Source organism: Bufo gargarizans, chromosome 3 (assembly GCF_014858855.1).
Source record: "Bufo gargarizans isolate SCDJY-AF-19 chromosome 3, ASM1485885v1, whole genome shotgun sequence".
NCBI lineage: Eukaryota > Metazoa > Chordata > Amphibia > Anura > Bufonidae > Bufo > Bufo gargarizans.
The window spans coordinates 433,171,551-433,194,328 of record NC_058082.1 but is presented as its reverse complement, the minus strand read 5'-3'; the positions used below and the strand labels follow the sequence as shown (position 1 = coordinate 433,194,328).

Genomic DNA, 22,778 nt, shown 5'->3' with positions numbered 1-22,778 from the left:
ATGCATCTCCGCTTTACATATACCCGGTTTGGTACTGAACCATAATATAGATATAAATGAGTTTTCTCAGATATCCTGCTGGGATTGGGTCCTGTGTCGCTGTCAAACAGACCTATATTGACATTAAATGATGTCACTTCTCTGATGTGGTGTCCGTGGTGATTGGCGTCTTTCTAGCTAGTTATACGCATTAGAAATGGTACTAAAAGAAAAGTTCTACATGAAAGGATATATCTTTTCTGTAGGACCTGTGGTCACCATGACAGCGATCAGACTCCTAGATGCGTCACCAGTCAGGTGACCGATGGTAGCGTCACTGATCATGTGACTATTTAGCTGACGATGTGATGCATGAGAATCCCGTTCGAATACTCGCGCAGCCGCAGTTGTATGCGGAAGACGCCACACACCATGGACACAACACAGAGCAATAGCCCTCATATGAACGCCTGGTAAGCCTTATAATTAACATGCACTTTGTTTGATAGGATGAATTAATTTTGTGATGGTTTCTATCTGAGAGGGGGCGGGATTACTGTTGAAGCACACCCACTGTGTAATTGGTATGAATTAGTACCCTTATATAACATGAGTCACTTGTAAACATGTATGTAGCTTGATAAAGACTGTTGTCGAAACGTTGCTGCTGAACCTTTGGTGAATTAAAGAACACTGAACAAGCTTTTGGAGTTCCGTGACTTTCCTCATCTTCACTGGTAATTTTGGGGTCTCTGAGGCCGAGACCTGTCGTCACGAGCACCGCCGCAAAGCCCCTTGAATGCATTCAAGTAAGTGGTGCTGTCCTACCATCCATTTTTGTTTGATGTGTATTAGAGAGGGCATGTAGATCTTCAACCTCTCGGCTAGTATTTTGGAATAGATCTTCACGTCTGTTCAGTCATATCGGCCTGTAATTACTACAGACCAGAGGGGCCTTGCCTGGTTTAGAAATTACACATATATGTGCTGTTAGCGCCTGAGGGAGGAAGGAGGAACCTTCCGTAATAGTTTCACATATTAGTAAGAGAGTTAGAGACGTCATCCAGGAACATCTTATAATAATGGGGTGTAAATCCATCTGGGCCTGGACATTTACTGACCTTTAACCGTTTTTGGCCCCCTGTACTTCCTGCAAGGTTTTTTCCCTTTCTAGGGTGTCTCTATCATCTACTGGGAGCTTAGGGCCTATTAGGTTCGATATATAGTCTTTGATTTTCTGAATCCTAAGGTCTGTGGAGAGATCCGCATATTTCCCCTTCAAATTATATAGCCCCTCATAGTATGATCGAAATTCCTGTAGGATGTCTCGAGTACCGTGAATGCGACCTCCCTCTCTGCGGTTAAGGGTGGGGATGTAAGAGTTAATTTGTCTAGGACTCAACATCCTTGCCAATAATCTACCGCTCTTGTTGCCTGCCATGTCCATAAAAAAGCCTCTTGAGCTTGCCTAAACATTTTTGGTCAATCAGTTTCCTAAGGGCCGTCCTCGTATCACACAACTCCTGATATACTGCAGTGGAGAGGGAGCCTTTATGTCTCTTCTCCAGAACAGAAAGCTTTTGAAGGAGAGTATGAATCTCTGCAGATTGCATTTTCTTAAGTCTGGAGGCGTGTGATATGAGTCTACCCCGTATCACACATTTCTGGGCCTCCCACTGGATCGTGGCTCTAGAGGGGTCCCCTTGCATGTACCTCCATAAATTCCAAGATAGCCGATCTAATGTCTGCTACACATACAGGGTCTCTGAGAATGTTGTCATTAAGCTTCCATGAGCTCTTGGGGCATGTAGGGTCTCCCAACCCTAGGGACACCCATGTAAGGGAGTGGTCTGAAAAAAGAATTAGTTCAATACCTGCCGCAGGGGATAAGTCCAAAAGTGAGTGTGAAAAAAAGATATAGTCAAGGCAGTTATATGAGTTGTGAGTGGTGGAGAAAACTGTGAAATCGTTTGTGGTGGGGTATAGGATGCGCCATATGTCCACCAATCTCAAGGACTGAAGGTGTCTCTTGAATCCATGGACCGCCTCAACAGACTAAGAGGACCTACCTGATGAGGTGTCTAGTGTAGGATCCAAAGGGAAGTTGAGGTCGCCACCAAGAATGATCAGGAGGCCGTCCGCAAAGTCGTCCAGAGCAGAAAAGACAGCGGAGGCAAACAAGGTCAGCCCCGTATTAGGGAAGTAGACATTGGCTATAACAAGTGACCTGGAAGAAATGTATAGTTTAAGAAAGAGGTACCGTTCTAAGATGTCTGACATGGTGCTCAATATGGTGCAAGGGACTGATTTGTGGATGGCTATGGAGACCCCTCTGGCCTTGTCAGCCAATGTGCTATGGGACCGTACCGAGAAAAAAAACGGTTCCTGCAAAAGGTAACATGTCCTGACTTAAAGTGTGTTTCCTGCAGGAGGGCTATAGCAACCCTCTGCTTATGGAGGTTATACAGGATTTGGCTTCTCTTGGCAGGCTCATTCAAGCCATTCACATTGTATGAGCATATTTTGATAGATGTCCTATTTCCATATGTGTAAGCAGAATCATTTCCTGTCTGTACCAGGGAATAGGAAGAGGTGGAAAGAAAAAAGAGAGGGCAAGACAAACACAGGATACCAAACTAACATCTCACTGTAACATTTGTGAACCAACTGAGTGAGATATACGGTACAGACCAAAAGTTTGGACACACCTTCTCATTCAAAGAGTTTTCTTTATTTTCATGGCTATGAAAATTGTAGATTCACACTGAAGGCATCAAAACTATGAATTAACACGTGGAATTATATACATTGGAATTATATACAAAAAATTGTGAAACAACTAAAAATATGTCATATTCTAGGTTCTTCAAAGTAGCCACCTTTTGCTTTGATTACTGCTTTGCACACTCTTGGCATTCCCTTGATGAGCTTCAAGAGGTAGTCACCTGAAATGGTTTTCACTTCACAGGTGTGCCCTGTCAGGTTTAATAAGTGGGATTTCTTGCCTTATAAATGGTGTTGGGACCATCAGTTGCGTTGTGGAGAAGTCAGGTGGATACACAGCTGATAGTCCTACTGAATAGACCAGTGTTTCCCAACCAGTGTGCCTCCAGCTGTTGCAAAACCCAAAGGCTGTCCAGGCATGCTGGGAGTTGTAGTTTTGCAACAGCTGGAGGCACACTGGTTGGGAAACACTGGAATAGACTGTTAGAATTTGTATTATGGCAAGAAAAAAGCAGCTAAGTAAAGAAAAACGAGTGGCCATCATTACTTTAAGAAATGAAGGTCAGTCAGTCCGAAAAATTGGGAAAACTTTGAAAGTGTCCCCAAGTGCAGTCACAAAAACCATCAAGTGCTACAAAGAAACTGGCTCACATGCGGACCGCCCCAGGAAAGGAAGACCAAGAGTCACCTCTGCTGCCGAGGATAAGTTCATCCGAGTCACCAGCCTCAGAAATCGCAGGTTAACAGCAGCTCAGATTAGAGACCAGATCAATGCCACACAGAGTTCTAGCAGCAGACACATCTCTAGAACAACTGTTAAGAGGAGACTATGTGAATCAGGCCTTCATGGTAGAATGTCTGCTATGAAACCACTGCTAAGGACAGGCAACAAGCAGAAGATACTTGTTTGGGCTAAAGAACACAAGGAATGCACATTAGACCAGTGGAAATCTGTGCTTTGGTCTGATGAGTCCAAATTTGAGATCTTTGGTTCCAACCACCGTGTCTTTGTGCGACGCAGAAAAGGTGAACGGATGGACTCTACATGCCTGGTTCCCACCGTGAAGCATGGAGGAGGAGGAGGTGTGATGGTGCTTTGCTGGTGACACTGTTGGGGATTTATTCAAAATTGAAGGCATACTGAACCAGCATGGCTACCACAGCATCTTGCAGCGACATGCTATTCCATCTGGTTTGCGTTTAGTTGGACCATAATTTCTTTTTCAACAGGATAATGACCCCAAACACACCTCCAGGCTGTGTAAGGGCTATTTGACCATGAAAGAGAGTGATGGGGTGCTGCGCCAGATGAGCTGGCCTCCAAAGTCACCGGACCTAAACCCAATCGAGATGGTTTGGGGTGAGCTGGACCGCAGAGTGAAGGCAAAAGGGCCAACAAGTGCTAAGCATCTCTGGGAACTCCTTCAAGACTGTTGGAAGACCATTTCAGGTGACTACCTCTTGAAGCTCATCAAGAGAATGCCAAGAGTGTACAAAGCAGTAATCAAAGCAAAAGGTGGCTACTTTGAAGAACCTAGAATATGACATATTTTCAGTTGTTTCACACTTTTTTGTTATGTATATAATTCCACATGTGTTAATTCATAGTTTTGATGCCTTCAGTGTGAATCTACAATTTTCATAGTCATGAAAATAAAGAAAGCTCTTTAAATGAGAAGGTGTGTCCAAACTTTTGGTCTGTACTGTAAATACTAAGCAAATCAGCAGCAGATTAGGAGTCACCCCTCCGCTGCCACTATAAATGTAAGGGGGAAGTGAAAGCCTTGATGGAGAGAAAGGCCCCCCTCACCTTCTGCTCAAAGGGTCGACTCACGACCCTGTATACATATAAAGAAACAGTTGAAACTATCCAACAGTTAATGAACAAGTAAAGTGCACACCTATCTTCTATCTGCCAAGGGCCTCCTCAGAGTGACTAAGAAACAGCAATAAGGGATTTCTCCCACCCCACACCGCCCGTGAAAGCAGCAGAGAAGGGGGGGGGGGCATCCCAGAGGAAGTCCCCGCATAGCTAAACCGTTACAGGAGTAGTAAAGGTAGAAAATCGAGTAAATCAATGTGAAGAGTAAAACATATTTCACTGAGTTTTCCTTTGTTTAGATGAGCGCGGGGACACCTGAGTCCATTGCTCTCTCGGGGGGGGGGGGGGGCCCAGCCCAGTCAGGGAGGGAGACCGTCGGCAGTGCAAAAGTCTCCAAGAACTTGGGGAGATCTTCTGGGTCTTTAAATATTGCTGATCTGCCGTCTTTCTTGGCATGCAGTTGAAATGGATATCCCCATCTGTATGTGATATCCCTTTCCCTCAGAAGAGTGAGAATGGGCCTCACTGCCCTGTGCAATTGCAGTGTCCTCCTAGAAAGATCAGGTAGGATCTGGATGGGTGTGCCTTCGATCTCCTCCAACTTCTTTGATTGACGGGCGGCTCTCAGAATGTCCTCCTTTATTTTGTAGAAATGCACCCGGAAAAAAACATCTCTAGGTCTAGACGAATCCTGTGGCCTCGAGCCTAAGGCCCTGTGTATGCGGTCCAGTTCTATAGGGAGTGGCACTGAGCCATTCAGCAAGGAGCCAAACAAGGCCTGAATCGTGGCCTCTAGGTCCCCCGCCTGTACCGTTTCAGCGCCCCCTCTTATGCGCAGATTATTTCGGCATTGTCTGTTATCTATGTCGTCCAGGTGGGCCAATAGATGTGAGATATGCTGAGAGTGGGCCTGCAATACTTTCTGATGGTCGTCTAAGTGATTGTGCATAGCCTCCTGCGTCCTCTCCTGTCTCTACACGGTGGCCCAAGTTCTGTATTTCCCCCTTTAGTACCTCTGTCTCTGCGCGGTACGTCTGCTTCAGTCGGGAGACCAATTTTTTTTCCAAGTCTTCTTTTGTATGCAGAGCCTGGAGCTGGGCTCTGAGGTCCCATCCCACGCAGATCTCCCCAGGTCTCTCTCGGAAGGTGAGGAGCACGTGCTGTGGTCTGAGGCTGGGAGAGACACGCTGGCCACCATCTTGGGTGTAGCTGGAAGCCTCGGTGTGGGAGTCTGGGATCCGAAGAACTTCTGAATACCTGCATTTTCTGGCTGCTGGTCAGTGTCATGGGGCCCCCAGCTGTTTTGCAAACCATCTGAGCTGTGTGCTGGTCAGGAAAGGTGGTTGGACAGCTGGAAAGGCAGAAGTGGAGGGAAAGCTCCAACTCCACGCGTCCTACTCTGCCATGACAAGCCACTCCCCCTCGTGGCCCCGTTTTGTAATCGAGTCGGGCCAGCAATACCATATTGGGGCACATTACACGACCCCAACAGAGTCAATTACCACAGTCCATCACAAAATACTGCCACCAACAGCCCAAAATACCTCTCCAAAAACTTCCACAGGCCGGCTGTGAGGAGGGCTCGGGCACCCCCTGACCACCCCCTGACATCGGCCCACCGGGAAATTTCCCTAGAACGTCTATGGCCAATCTTCCCCTGCTCGTGACAGATTCTTTTTAAATTCAGAACTATTTTATTGCGTCGCCTATACCCTGCTCTGCACCTTTAAGCTATATCTGAAATAAAAGAACTGGTATCAAGCCCATACTTCATAACATAATCTGGAAATCAGTACAAGTGTGAATGACATTTCCTGATTACCTCTAATGTTCCCTTTCAATAGTGCTTAAGCTGATTTTCTCACACAGAGTTAGTACATGATCAGATTCTTCAAACAGTGACACATTTCAGGATGTTTTTGAACGACTCATTTCCATTAGTGTAATGGCTTTGCTTCTCTTTATGTGGATTGCACAGTGCAGCTCATAAATTTCAGCCACTGCCATAAATGCGCAGTGACCTGAATCCGTTTCCAGCAAGGTCAAAGAGACAGAAATGAAACGGGTTTCATTTAGGGGAACAAAACAGAAATTTTTTTTTTTTTAATAAGGCTACTTTCAGACTTGCGGCAGAGTGATCCGGCAAGCAGTTCCATCGCCGGCAAAACGTATGCCAACTGATGGCATTTGTAAGACTGATCAGGATCCTGATCAGTCTGAAAAATGCCTGATCAGTCATAAAAAAATGCATTGAAATGCCAGATCCGTCTTTCCGGTGTCATCCGGAAAAACGGATTCGGCATTTAATTTTCACATTTTTTTCGGTCTGCGCATGGACGGATCCGGAATTGCGGTATTTTGAATGCCGGGTCCAGCACGAATACATTCCTATGGAAAAAAATGCCGGATTCGGCATTCAGGCAAGTCTTCAGTTTTTTGGCCGGAGATAAAACTGTAGCATGCTGCGGTTTTATCTTTTTCCTGATCAGTCAAAAAGACTGAACTGAAGACATCCTGATGCATCCTGAACGGATTGCATGGAGATAAAACTGATCAGTTCTTTTCTGGTATAGAGCCCCTAGAACGGAACTCTATGCCGGAAAAGAAAAATGCTAATGTCAAAGTACCCTAAAACAGGAAGAGATTTTGTACTAATCCTGCGCATGATTGTTAGAAAATCATGATCTCTCAGTGGGCTTGTCCATTCCTTGCATTGTGGGTTGTGGCATGGTAGGTAGTAGAGAGGGCAATCTTCTCATCACCTTTCCTTTCAGGTGTCAGATTATTAGGAGGTCAGTAGTATAAATTACATTCTTCAAAGGTCCTTTAAAAAAAAATTGTGAATCACAATTGTCACAATGTCCTATACAAAGCAGGAATGAAAAAACACCTTTGCAAGTAAAGTGTGCAGTTAGTAGATTGTATGGCACAAGATGGCTTTGCTTGCTTGTTTTGGTGCTTCGCTTTACTTTAGCAAAACTTTTGATATGTTATGGTGACATATCATATATTGTGATCGGTGTGGATTAGGAATGGAGTGGCCACAGACCCTACAGGGAAATTTCCCGGTGGGCTGATACCCCAGGGGGCCGCCCTAGCCAGTCTCATGGCCGCTGGGCGGGTAATCTGACCCTCTCTGCTTTAAATTTAGGAGCATCAGGTAGTTATCCATCTGGCCGTATGCCGCAGATTTCCTCCTGAATTTAACTGTATCATCGTCCTCAGGACAACGTGGTATTTTGTCCTACACTGTGGTATTTTATTCTGCTGGGCAATATATTGTGCTGCACTGTGGTATATGCTTCTCCTGAGGCGGTATTTTGTGTTGCACTGTGTTATTTTGTTTAGCTGGGGCGGTATATTACACTGTGCTGCACTGTGGTATTTGGTTCTTCCTGGGTGGTATGTACTGAAGCACTGTGGTATTGTATTCTGCCGGGGGAGGATATTGTGCTGCACTGTAGTATTTGGCTCTGCTTGGGCGGTATGTAGTGCTGCACTGTGGTATTGTGTTCCGTTGGGGCAGTATTTTGTGCTGCACTGTGATAGTTGGTTCTGCCTGGGGGGGTATGTAGTGCTGCACTGTTGTATTGTGTTCTGTTGGGGCAGTATTTTGTGCTGCACTGTGATATTTGGTTCTGCCTGGGCGGTATGTAGTGCTGCACTGTGGTATTGTGTTCTGTTGGGGCAGTCTTTTGGGGAGCACTTTGTTACTTGGTTCTGCCTGGTAAGTATGTAGTGCTGCACTGTGGTATTGTGTTCCGTTGGGGCAGTATTTTGTGCTGCACTGTGATATTTGGTTCTGCCTGGGGGGGTATGTAGTGCTGCACTGTTGTATTGTATTCTGTTGGGGCAGTATTTTGTGCTGCACTGTGATATTTGGTTCTGCCTGGGCGGTATGTAGTGCTGCACTGTGGTATTGTGTTCTGTTGGGGCAGTCTTTTGGGGAGCACTTTGTTACTTGGTTCTGCCTGGTAAGTATGTAGTGCTGCACTGTGGTATTGTGTTCCGTTGGGGCAGTATTTTGTGCTGCACTGTGATATTTGGTTCTGCCTGGGGGGGTATGTAGTGCTGCACTGTTGTATTGTATTCTGTTGGGGCAGTATTTTGTGCTGCACTGTGATATTTGGTTCTGCCTGGGCGGTATGTAGTGCTGCACTGTGGTATTGTGTTCTGTTGGGGCAGTATTTTGTGCTGCACTGTGATATTTGGTTCTGCCTGGGCGGTATGTACTGCTGCACTGTGGTATTGTGTTCTGTTGGGGCAGTCTTTTGGGCAGCACTTTGTTACTTGGTTCTCCCTGGGCAGTATGTAGTGCTGCACTGTGGTATTGTGTTCTGTTGGGGCAGTCTTTTGGGCAGCACTTTGTTACTTGGTTCTGCCTGGGCGGTATGTACTGCTGCACTGTGGTATTGCTGGTCCCACCTACTTCCGTTTTCCCTGGCTACTTGTTTCCCTGCCTAATTTTAGCACACCGACAACATAGGGGCTACTTTTCCTTTTTACCAGGGCTACTTTAAGTACCCAGTCCGCCCCTGGTGGGGATCCGAGTGCTGATACCCCCCATTAGCTTGTATTAAATCCTGTCCTTTTTTGCTTCATATATCTCCTTCATATTGAACCTCACTACATTTGTAAGCAGCATTTACGCTGTGAGTGATCATATCCATAAGGAGAACAGCCACATTTTACAGACTTGGCTTCCTTATTGTTTTGCCGCATGCATATGTCTCTGTTTTTACAGCCCAAGCCATTTGTAACGTGATTATTTTATGGCTTAGATTCGCCGCCTTTCTCTATTGATCCCCAAGGCAAATTTCATCAATTATAACATTTCTTCTCCCCATCCCTTCTGATTTCATCTTATCACGCTGGCAGCATAAATCCTGCTCTGTTAATATATTCACTTTTAGCCAGTGTGAATAATGGCCGTTCCTTTTATGACTGCAGTGAAGTAGCACGAATGATGTGTCCTGTAGGGATCATTCCCCTGAATGACACCAGTTCTAATAGATGCAGACACATTTCAGTTTTGGCATGACTTTTGGTTTGTTCTATTTTCTTGACATTATGATATCTGTGCGTAGACAATATTGTAACGTGACGGCTCCAGTTAGTCATTTTTCATATTACTGTTCATACTACTTATAAAAAGGGGTTGTGCAGTGCTACGATATTGATGACCTATCCTCAGGATGTCGCAAAAAACAAGGTACAACATCTAGCCAACAAGCCAAGGCTATAATAACACTGGTTCCTACATATAGTCCAAAACTTGCCAGAATAAGGTAAACAGGCACAATCGCCTAAAGTTAGTCTAAAATACCGTATTTTTCGCCGTATAAGACGCACCGGCCTATAAGACGCACCTAGGTTTTTGAGGAGGAAAATAAGAAAAAAAAAATTTGAACCAAAAGGTGTGCTTTTGGTGGGTTTTGAACTAATTGTGGTCTGTGGATGGCACTGTTATGGGGGATCTGTGGGTGACGCACTGTTATGGGGGATCTGTGGGTGACACTTATGGGGGATCTGTGGGTGACGCACTGTTATGGGGGATCTGTGGGTGGCTCTTATTGGGGTCTCTGTGTATGACAGTTATGGGGGGATCTGTGGATGACACATATATAGCATCTTATGCTATGTGTCATCCACAGATCCCCTCCATAAGTGTCCCTGTAGTGAATGACCCTCAATACAGGGCTGGGGGCCGGCATCTGGCTTTATAATGACAGCGGGGCCCGTGCAGTGTCTGTATTCTACTACACGGGCCCCGCTCACTGTATAATCGTATGTCTAATAGTAAATAGTTATGTGCATAATCGCATAATGAGCGGAGTACTTACAACTACAAGCGCTCGCCGAGAGGAGGGAGGAGGCAGGAGGCAGGCCGGGAGGACAGGCGCTGGCAGCGTGAGTCATACGTCATGCGCCCACGCCGCCTGCTTCATTCATAAAGTGGGCGGCGCAGGCGCGTGACGTATGACTCACACACTGCCAGGGCACGTCCTCCCAGCCTGCCTCCTCCCTCCTCTCGGCGAGCGTTTGTAGTTGTAAGTACTCCGCTCATTATGCGATTATGTACATAACTATTTACTATTAGACATACGATTATACAGTGAGCGGGGCCCGTGTAGTAGAATAGTCACTGCACGGGCCCCGCTGTCATTATAAAAGCAGACGCCGGCCCCCAGCCCCTCCTCCCTCACAGCTGATACACCCGCCGCGCGGCATCGCGGCGGGTGTATTATTGAAAATCGCAAAATAATTTGCGCAAAAAATTCGCGCAAAAATTCACGCGAAAATTCGCACGAAAATTCGCAAATCGCAAAATAAGCTGCATTCGCCGTATAAGACGCACTGCTATTTTCCCCCCACTTTTGGGGGGGAAAAAGTGCGTCTTATACAGCGAAAAATACGGTAATGAAATTCCATCATAAATACCATCTTGTAAGTGTGTGCGCTACAGCGGAGCAGCTGCATGAGGAACCTCCATTGCTGAGGTAGGACATCGGAGATAATGAAATGTTAGTAAGGGCACCCAGAGGAGATAAAAGGTGTCAACTTACCACAGCGAAGGATGTAAAAGCATAGGTTGAGCTACTCTTCAAGCTGATCAGTGAGGGTGCCGGGAGTCTGACCCCTGTTGATCTGATATTGATGACCTATCCTGAGGATAGATCATCAATATCATTATATCGGACAACCCTCTACATAAAATAAGACAAAACAAGCACAATAAACATGAACTAAATGAGTGGCAGACTGGTCCAGAAGGAGGGAGGACTCTGCCTTCGTGGACTTGCACTTTACAAAGGGAGAGGGAAGGAGACAGTAGGTGTGGGTAGGAACGGCATGGATGGTAGTGTAGTGACAGCAGGGTTATTGTAGTTTGTACGCTTTTCTGAAGATGTAGGTTTTCACATTACTTTTGATGGTTAGAGAGAGTTTGACATGTTGGGTAGCAAGTTCCAGAGTATGGTGGAAGCACAGGAGAAATCTTAGAAAGTATTGTCTTAGGTGCAGATAAGAGAAGAATATACACCTTTACCCAGGACGATTTACCAGGCAATTATTGAGAATACAGCAAACATTCCCGACAATTGCCTGATTGTCAACAGCGGTGAAGCTGCGGTTAGTGCAGCAATCTTCTGTAATTGTTCATCCCCATACTGATTCATTGTTTCCAGGCAGCAGATGCCTGTTTACACAGCAAACAATGGGGAACATTTATTAAAACTGGTGTAAAGGAAAGCAGGCTTAGTTGCCCATAGCAACCAGTCAGATTCCACCTTTCATTTTCCAAAGTAGCTCTTAAAAATGAAAGGTGGACGCCATGGTCAACTAAGCCAGTTTTCCTTTACGCCAGTTTTCCTTTACACCAGTTTTGATGAATCTTCCCCAATGAGTGTTGGGTGCCGGCCAAAAGATACGATCACACGATGAATGAGCATTTCTGCATTTATCGGGTGATTACCAGCTCCTTTACACAGGGCAATTACCGGGAACGAGTGTTGCTTGGAAACTGTTTTGTGATAATTGCCCATTCGTCAGTCTAAGGCTACTTTCACACTAGCGTTTGATCGGATCCGTTCTGAACGGATCCGATCATATTAATGCAGACGGATGCTCCGTTCAGTACAGATCCGTCTGCATTAATAACTTAGAAAAAAATCTAAGTGTGAAAGTAGCCTGAGCGGATCCGTTCAGACTTTCAATGTAAAGTCAATGGGGGACGGATCCGCTTGAAGATTTAGCCATATGGTGACATCTTCAAGCGGATCCGTTCCCATTGACTTACATTGTAAGTCCGAACGGATCCGCTCGCCTCCGCACGGCCAGGTGGACAGCTGAACGCTGCAAGCAGCGTTCAGCTGTCCGCCTGTCCGTGCGGAGGCGAGCGGAGCGGAGGCTGAACGCCGCCAGACTGATGCAGTCTGAGCGGATCCGCTCCATTCAGACTGCATCAGGGCTGGACGGAGGCGTTCGGGTCCGCTCGTGAGCTCCTTCAAACGGAGCTCACGAGCGGACCGACGAGCGCAAGTGTGAAAGGAGCCTAAGTAAAAGAATGAAGGTGTTGGCAGAGGGGAGAGACAGAAGTGAAATGAGCAAAGATGTGAATTACTCAGGCAGTATAGTCGGGACGGACTGGCCATAGACCCTGTAGGGAAATTTCTAGGTGGGCTAATTCTCATGGCCGACGGTCATGTATATAATGATTTCATGCTCTCAGCAATAATTAATGTTGGGAGCATCAGGTACTTATGCACCTGGCTAACAGCTGCCCTCCGAAACTCAATTGTGTGATCATCCTCCGGTCGATGATACAGTTGAATACTCGGGCAAGGGTAGTATTTTTTTGCTGCACTGTAGTTTGATTCTGTTGATGCAGTATATTGTGCTGTACTGGGATATTTGTACCCAAAATAGGCCACATGGCCCAAGAAAACCCCAATAAGATGCACATCCACTAAATATAAAAGTAATATACAAATTTTATCTACAAAAACACACAGACCTGGTTAACAATTTAAATATAGGCAAAATGTATGTAGTACAAAATAAGTCCAATGGTAACTAGCAAACATGCACTATAAAATCCACAATAAATGAATGATAAATGATAATGTGGCATCAAAATGCCTGATACCTGAGTAAGGAGAAAGCCAGACTTTACCAGCGATACGCGTGGGGCGTTTGTTCCTGGACCCAGGCCCACCTTGGTAGTTCTTGCACTTTTATCTTACTCAGGTATCAGGCATTTTGATGCCACATTATCATTCATTTATTGTGGATTTTATAGTGCATCTTTGCTGGTTACCATTGGACATCGTTTTTTTGGACTACATACATTTTGCCTATATTTGTGGCTTTTGGTGGGAGCGGTGTTGATGTGTGGTCTTATTTTGTACCAGCGCGTGTTATATTGTATACAATTGTTAACCATGTCTGTGTGATTTGCAGACGAATACAATTTGTATATTGCTTTTATATTTAGTGGATGTGCATCTTATTGGGGTTTTCTTGGGCCATGTGGTCTATTTTGGGTTCTACTGTTGTGTTGAACAGCCATTGCACTCCATTTTTATTGCAGCGTGCCCCCTAATCTATTGTTTACATAGCACTGTGATATTTGGTTCTGCTGGGGTGGTACTATGGTATTGCTGGCCCTGCCTTCTTCTGTTGTCCCTCCCTACTTGTGTTGACCCATCTTCTGTCAATTTAGACCCACCTACAACATAGGGCCACTTTTTTTTTTTTTTCCAGGACGATTTTAAGTTCCCAATATGCCCCTGAGCAGAGTTGAAGGCAGATTGTAGAGGTGCAAGAGTGTTGGATGGTAGGTTCAGTAGTTCAGGTATGAGATGATGAGGGTATGCACTAGCATTTTTGTTGACTTCTGCTTGAGGAAAGAATACAAGAACAAGAAATGAAGTGTGGCTTATAATTGACTTTCTGTACAGACATTACAGCGTATAATTAAGTCTTGTTCATATTTTCTTTGTAATAAATTGAATTGTTCTGTTCAGGGATAAGCAAATGACTAGAGGTTTTAAAAACCAGTTGGACTACTTTAGGATTAGAGGAATTCGATTACCAACAGAACACAATGTGGAGTTTGACCGCTGCCAAGCAGCGACCCTCAGTAGAGCAGGAATTGCTGCAGGTGACATCGATTTTTTTTGTTTTAAACCATGGATGATGGCAGTCGTTTTTAGATATGCATGAAAAATGTGGATTAGTAAAAAGTATTTTACCAAGTATTTTCATCGAGCAGTTATCTCTGTGATCATTCAGAAACACTAGCAGTATTTTCCACTGATGACTGGTTAAATCAGGCTCCAGTCACATCTCCATTGTGAGCTCTGCCAGGCTGTTCCAGCAGAGAAACACCGTGTCTGGCATAGCTGGATCCCCATTGACAGAAATCACAGCATTTGGCTAGAAAAAAGTTTTGCATGCAGGATTTTTCGTCTGGCCAAATGCTTGGATCCCACAGTAGTCGAGGAGGATCTAGCAGTGCACAGCATTATCCGGCTATGCCAGATATGGTGAACTCCGGCAGTCTGTTCGTCTGTTCCTCATAATGGAGATGTGAACGGAGCCTAACCGGACAATTTTAGTGATGGTTGCAAATTTCACATAGGGGGGATTTTACCTCCCCCTTCCCCCCCCCCTTTCCCACACTCCAGAACTTTTTAGACTCTAGTTAGGTCATGGTTAGGCATGTTAATGAGTTTGTTTTATTAAAAAGTCATCAAAAAAGTCACAAGCTCACTTCAGTAGGGGGGTGGAATAGGAAAAGTAGAGTAAAATATCTAAACAAAAGTGTTGATGCACCAAATTTAACAAACACGTGATATAGTTGGGGCAAAAGACTCCCAACGCGGACTACTGCAAAACTAACTTCAAGTATTCCCATTGAGATAAAGACTCCCCATGGGCTCTCTGTCCTACAGGATTTGTGCCGCTTGTTTTATTGCTATGCTCCATCTCTGGCATGATTTTCTTTGTACTTTTATGTAGAATTAATGATGTATACAATAAATAGGTAGTTTAAGGTTGGTTCTGCATGTTTGCACTGAGCATGAAAGTTGAGGAGGCTGTTAGGATTTTAGAGCCCTCATTTTGAACTTTATTGTTATATCCAGTTTTAGCATTTTCTGTAAAAAGTAACAAAACAAAAAACTGCTGTGTAGCCGAGTTGTTAGGCAGTCGGATCTTCACAAAAGCCAACAAAAGTTAGGAGAACACTCAACAAGGAGGAGGGGGATCCTATATTGAGCTGAAACAAGTCTCTGGCCAACACCAGCTGCTGTCTGTCTCAGCTTATTAGAAGCCCATTTAAACGCACATAAAATCCTTTTATGCCTGCTTTTAACAAGCCTGGCTATTATTTTGCAAAAAGAAATCTAACAGAGACCAATTAGAAAAGCCTTTTGTTCTAAAGCCACAGTTTGTGTCATGTAGAAGGGTCAACACCGAAGATTTGTCACAGCGATAACCATGGCCAAAACCGGTTCTGCTTAGAGGCTGAGGAGGCGAACAGTAGCCCCCTGACTGCATTGCAGTGCGAGGACATGTAACTGTGTATGGGGGACTGGGGGACAGGTGTAGACAGTGTTTAGCCTCCCAGTCTGTTGAACTCTTTCACGTAATTGCTTCAGGATCTATAAAGATGCCTTTTTTTTTTTTTTTTTTTTTTTTTTTTTTTTTTACAAGTAACTAAGGAGGTTAAACCTGTTTTTGGTGGCATCTATGGAGTCATTATCCTTTCATACCCGTGCCCCAGTTAATGCTTTGAACAGTACTATGGATTGTCACTTTACCAGTGGTTCATACTGCTGTAGCACAGTGTCACTGGTGTTCTTTTTCTTGTCATTTTATTGTGCTGAGACGTTATACTGTTGTTTAGTAATCTTGCTGTACAATTGTACTACATTTTAATATACTATTATATTTCTTAAGTACTTTGTGAGCTTCTAAGGCCATGTTCACATGGAATGTTTATTGCAGGTTTTTCATACAGCGAGTGCGAATGGAATATCGGAAACCCCATTCACACGTGGAAAGCATGAACATACTGTGGATTTTAAGTCTATTCTTCCAGATTTTGCTCTGGGGAAATACATTGTAAAATCTGAGTATTAATACATATTTTATATGCAACAAGACCTTTCTCTATAATATTTCATTATATTAATGCTACACTTGGTTACCACTACATAAACAGTGGTGTTAGCTTAATTTTTGAAATGTTGTCAAAAACTACCCATGTAGATAGGGCAGTGCTTTGTAAAGGAAATCCTTTAAATCTGTGCCACCTACTGAAACTTACAGAAGTAGAAATGAGCTGTTTTGCTTGATTTGTGGAATACAGCTGGAGCATCAGATTTTTATCTTTTTTTATTAACTCTATTATTTACTTAACTGAGTTTTCTGAGACTGTATAACTAATGACCTGTCCTCCGGATAGGTCATCAGTATCTGATCGTTGGAAGTCCGACACCCGGGACCCCGCTGATCAGAGAACAGCAGTAATAACCCCTATACAGTGACCATACATTGGTAGATATTCATATTACACAGGAACTCTGCAGGCCGTATAAGTGATATGAGTGCACTAAAATCCAATGACTTACAGTTGACGCACATGTTCCTCGTTTTTTTTCCTGTCTTTTCCAACCCAGACCCCCATGACAACTTGTAACAGATACATCTTTGACACCTCATCTTTCTTATCTTTTCCCAACCTGCATCCTCCCATCCTGCTGATACCATCTAGAAAGTAACAGTGCCCCTGGTGTGCAAGCTAGAAAGTAATGTTGCTCCCCTTTTGTCACAAACAGGAATTTTGTCCCCTCAGTGCCCATCTAAAAAGTAATAATTGTCCACCAGAGTGCTGCCTAAAAAAGATTATACTGTCTCCCTGAGTGCCAAAAAAGTAATAATGCCACATGATAATACCCCCTTAATAAGAAATAATGCCCCATGTGACCCCCTAAACAATAATGATACCCCTTAAGTGCCACACAAAAGGATAATTGTCACCTTTTGTGTCCAATGAAGAAAATGAAACTAAAGCTGCATTTACACAAGCCAATAATTGTCCAGATTATGGTGAACGACCATTTCTGCAAATAGTTCTTCCCAACAATCTGCCCATGTAAATGTATGTAAAATGTAAAACTTTTGTTCATTGGGTGATCCTGTTGTTCATGCAGGCACCACTGATCATAGTTTCTGGACAGCAGATCACGGGGTCTAAACAGCGATCTGCTGCTCAGAAACCATGAATCTGTATGAGGACGAGGGATTACAATAGCGATCCCTCATCCTCGTACAGTGTAGGAGATCGCTGGATGTAAATGTAGCAGTCTCCTCCACTGAATGAGCCTCCGACTGTTGGGAAGGAACGCTTTCTTCCTGAAGATCGGCTGTAGAATCGCCCAATCTAAATCTACCTTTATTCTCAACGCCTTCATTGTATCTAAGGCAGAAGTACATTGGTGTCCATTACATTGATGACTAATTTCACCTTATACTACATCACAGATTTTTGGTGATAGTATTCCTGTATATCCTCAGTATCAAGCTTACAGAAGTACGGTAGGGCTCCTTAGAAGGTTATGGTTGAATGACAGCTCTGTACTACTCCGAGATTGCACATAGCAATAATACACTCTTGTGCATGAGGCCTTATACTTGTCCAAAAAATGTAGTAAAAAATGCAGTAATTTTAGGTAATAGAAGGTGAAAGTAAGCTCACTGGTATGTGTGCTGTAATGGTTTTTCCTCATCTCAACAGGATATGCCATAAATGTCTGATAATCCAGAGTTCCACCTCTAGAGCACATCCCAATCTCTAGAACAGGCCCCGTAACCCTCTCCCTGATCCCGTCCCACCTGGATGTGGCAACATGGGGTTATTGGAACTATGGAAACAGCTGAGGTGGCCGTGCTATACAGTTTTCATAACTCCCATTCGCTTTTATAAGAGCTATAGCACAACCAACCACCTCTGGCCACTGCATCAAGACAGGAGGAGGTTTGAGGGGGACCTCCTGAGGAGGGAATAACCATTTAAAGCGATGTACAATTCATGTCTTCTAAAAGGGCTCTGCAAAAGCACCCTGCCCACACAATGACATGAGTACCCTGTTAGGCTACTTTCACACTAGAGTTTTAGTTTTCCAGTATTGAGATATGTCATATGGGCTCAATACCGGAAAAAAAAATGCTTCCATTTTGTCCCCATTTATTGTGAATGGGGACAATACTGAACAGAACGGAGTCCTCCAAAATGCATTCCGTTCCGTTTAGTTGCGTTCCCAGACCGGAGAGCAAACCGCAACATGTTGTATTTTGCTTTCCGTCCTGGGAAGCGGAGCAAGACTGATCCGGCATGACCCCCACAATCTGCCACAATAGAAAACTGATCCGTCCTCCATTGACTTTCAATAAAGTTCATGACGGATCTGTCTTGGCAATGTTAAAGATAATGCAACCGGATCCGTTTATAACGGATGCAGATGGTTGTATTATCAGTAATGGAAGCATTTTTGCTGAACCCTGCCGGATCCAGCAAAAACACTAGTGTGAAAGTAGCCTTAGTTTAGTGACTTTGGAAATGAATTCTGTTCCCCTTCAGACTTTGCCGAGCCTCCAAGACTTCACAAAAACGTGCCTGTTCATTGCATTGCCTCTTACTACATAATTCATTGCCCTAGTTCCACAGAAGAGATCTCTCTCAAATGAGAATTTCTTTAACTTTTGCTTTTTCTTATATGGATTTTCATTTTTTCCCCTGATTTTCATAGTCCCTGAGGACACAATATTTTTTTCAGAAGTTTTTTTTTTAATGAATGTTTTAACTTGCTATTGAATAATCCAGACAATCTGTTTGCTGATGTTTTTCGTATCTTCACTCAAGGTACAACTCGGTCACCAAGAGATGGAGAGGTCCCTGGCGTTGATTATAATTTTATCACTGTGGATCAATTTAAAGTCTTAGAAGATAGCGGGGTGCTGCTGGAGAGTGGAACATATGACGGTAAGTACTTTATATGCAAGTGGAGATTCATTTGTACCCTACAATTGTATGTTCACTGCAGTGAAGCCCACTCTGGACATGTTCAAGAATGTTTTTGGTTTTCCAGCCAAGATTAAGGTGATTTGAACTGTTGCCATGCTCTGGACTATGTATGACATGTTTTACCCAGTTCCCGGTAACAGGGAGTTTGGAGTAGACCAAGTGTTTTAGTGACCCACAATAGTGTGTCATGCTTCAGAAGCACCCCAGCTGGACAGAAGCAATTGGCAAGCGGAGCAAGCCTCCACGCATTGGTCTTGACAAGTAGGCAGAGAGTAGTCTCCTCGTAGGAGTAGAGCGAGCAGAGTGTACCAAGATGGTGCCTTTTTCGAATTGCTGATCCAGAGCCAGGGGATACTACAGACATGAAGGCACCATGCAGGATAGGATGAGAGGTACTGTCAGAAAGAGAGCAATCACTAGCCTGGTTGCCAGTGGTCCCATCTGTCAGTTGGGCCATGCACCTGTATATAATAGTTATGTAACAGTTAAAGGGGTTATTCATAGTATAAAACATGCCTCCCAATGCCCAAGCCCCGCTCCCCGGCACCCTTTAAGAACTGTGCCTCTCATTGGAGAATACTAGGTATATCCTGCTGGAGCTGTGGTGCCATAATGCCAGTGTGTCCTCCTGCCATGACATCAGTAAAGGTGAACAAATCTTTATTTTTTTGCATCCAAATTATTTGCGACTCAGCATAACCTGTCCCACACTCTGCTCTCTTCATATCTTTTCTAAATTAGGCAGCCTAGAAAAACCCTCAGTGGCCCGGGAACATGAAGTACACAGGAATTATTTATTGCCCTGTATTATGTATTCTCTCTCTCATATTTATGGCATTTTGCATTGGCACATAAAATCTGTCTAGTCCCAGGGTCCGCAACTTCAGCAGTTGTAAAACTATACACTCACTTGACTGTTCTCGGAACTCCCATAGAAGTGAATGGAACATGATGGGAGTTGCAGTTTCACATCAGCTGGAGTGCTGGAAGTTGCTGGCCCCTGATCTAGCCTATGTGATTACACGCATTCTGCCAGCAGTTATCTCCCTCTATTCCCACATAAACAGGCGTGAGTTAGGCTACTTTTACACTCGCGTTTGGTGCGGATTCGTCATGGATCTGCACAAACGGATCAGTTTGGATAATACAAACGTCTGCATCCGTTTAGAACGGATTCGTTTATGTTATCTGTAACATAGGCAAGACGGATCAGTCTTAAAAACCATTGAAAGTCAATGGAGGACGGATCCGTTTTCTATTGTGCTAGATTGTGTCATAGAAAACGGATCCGTCCCCATTGACTTACATTGTGTGCCAGGACGGATCCATTTGGCTCAGTTTTGTCAGACGGACACCAAAACGTTGCAAGCAGCGTTTTGGTGTCCGCCTCCAAAGCGGAATGGAGACGGAACGGAGGCAAACTGATGCATTCTGAGCAGATCCTTTTCCATTCAGAATGCATTAGGGCAAAACTGATCCGTTTTGGACCGCTTGTGGGAGCCCATGACGGATCTCACAAATGGAAAGCCAAACCGCCAGTGTGAAAGTACCCTTAGACAGCTCTGGCAATGTTTAACTTCTAAAGAAAAAAACTCAGACATCTTGTAGCACATCTCCCGACCACTACACAGTGTATGGAGCTGTGCTAGTTCCGGTATGCCGTGGCTCCTTCTGTCAGCTGACTGGTAAAGATACTGGGATTGGACCCCCACTGTTCCGATATTGATGGCCTCTCCTAAGAGTTGGTCAACAATATCTGAGTCCTGTAAAGCTCCTTCAACAGATGTGTGTTTTATATGTAATAGCCCTTTAATTACTAGCTGTCTGTACAATTTCATAACTAATGGAAATTATGGGCATGTGGACCAAGGGGGATAAATAATAGCTTGTAGAGAACAAGGAACAATGGATGGGATTAGAGACCCTGTGACCCATCTGCATCTCAAGCTGTAGCTCAAAGGTGATTGAAAAGGATTTAGAAGTAGCTGAGATGGTGTTAGGAGGTCAGAAATTTAATTATAACTCACATCCACTTTACCCATGAAGTAATCAGCCGTGACCTGTTGAGAGAGAACAAGATAAAAGGGCGCTCATTGTAGATCTGGCCTGGGGAATGAATTGGGCAGGAGAGGCAATAGGAATTGGATTTGCTACTGTTAAGAGTGTAGTGTTTTTGTGGCTTTGTAATCGACAAAGGAGACTCCCAACACAAGGGAGGGAAATGAAACGAGACAACCAGGTTTGTTCTAGTAATGTTTAAAGCTATTTGTACGGGTAAACCAAAATCTTGTGTGGGCGTTTAGATAAGGTCACAGGTTCGAGGGATTTGCTCTGCAAACCGCAGCACTATGAAGAGATTTGTCGAGATCCACACATGCTGAAGACATTGGATGCACTCATTTTCTCCAATATTGCGCTGAACAGAAGAAAACAAACGGCATAATTATTGTTGAATTCCCATGATATTACTATGGCCTAGTTCAGATGTGCAGGGTTGATATAGTAATTTTCCATATACATAAAAGAATAATATTCAAGTTGTTATCTCGCAGTATATCATGGCATGGTTTACATTTTGATTAGTTCTTCATACCCATCCTTCATGTAACCCTTAAAGGAGATGTATATTCATTTTCAGTTTCATTATTTAGATTTAAAGGGGCTGTGCACGTTTAGGAAAGCATGATCGCTTCTTTGCAAAAACAGTCTTGCTCACGCCACAGGTTGTGGGGCATTCAGGCTCAATCCTGTTCATTTCAATGAAGCTGAACTGCAATAACAGACACGACCAATGGACAGATAAGGTGCTGTTTCTGGGAAAATAGCATTTAGGGCTCATGCACATGAACGTATCTTCTTTCCATGTCCATTCCGATTTTTATTTTTATTTTTTGAAGGTCGTATGCGGAACCATTCATTTCAATGGGTCTGCAAAAACAAAAAAGGAAGCTGCTCATGTGCATTCCGTTTCCATATGTCCGCATGTCTGTTCGTCAAAAAAATAGGACTCCTATTATTGTCTGCATAACGGACAAGGATAGGACTGTTCTATTAGGGGCCAACTGTTCCATTCTGCAGAATACACAAGAACGTCATCCGTATTTTTTTGCGGATCCGTGTTTTGCAGACCGCAGAATACATAGTCATGTGCATGAGCCCTTAGACTTTTTAAATCCTAATCAACTCCTTAAAGGGTAACTGTCATATTTTTTTTCATATGCTAGTTTATTAGAGCTAGGCATGCATTCCTTAGTTAGTCTGTCAATGATTGTCAAAAGATCTGTAATTATCTTATAATAACAGCTTTCATTAATGTCCTCTGTCGCTTTCCACTGCTCCCTTAAAAGACTGTTGTTAGGGCTCATCTGTCTTCCTTTTGGTTTAAACAGAAGACGGAGGGGCGGTCCTTCACACTGCATGCCTGCATTAGGCTTCAGAGTGAGGAGCCGTGTCTCTCAGTAATCCAATCTGATTTGCTGGCAGGGAGCTGCTGGCTACTGCAAGTGTGTATGGGTAGTGAGAGAATGCAGTTTTGGCCTCGGAGAACTGGCAGAGGAGCCATCTTGAGAAGGTCCTCATATTGTAAATGTTTAAACAGCCGTAACTAAGGGAAAAACTCATGGAAAACAGTGGTATGTGAAGAAACTAAAAATTGCTTTA

The 22,778-nt window shown here is 44.0% G+C and overlaps 1 protein-coding gene across 5 annotated transcripts in view; it reads left to right on the top strand.

The window, feature by feature from the left end:
* Positions 1–22,778, top strand: part of MAGI3 (membrane associated guanylate kinase, WW and PDZ domain containing 3) — a 309,538-nt gene that overhangs the window by 149,800 nt on the left and 136,960 nt on the right. For all 5 annotated transcript variants that reach the window (XM_044283486.1, XM_044283484.1, XM_044283483.1 and 2 more), the window contains exon 3: positions 18,957–19,076. In XM_044283486.1, the coding sequence (XP_044139421.1) occupies positions 18,957–19,076 (120 nt within the window). The remainder of the gene's footprint in view (positions 1–18,956; positions 19,077–22,778) is intronic.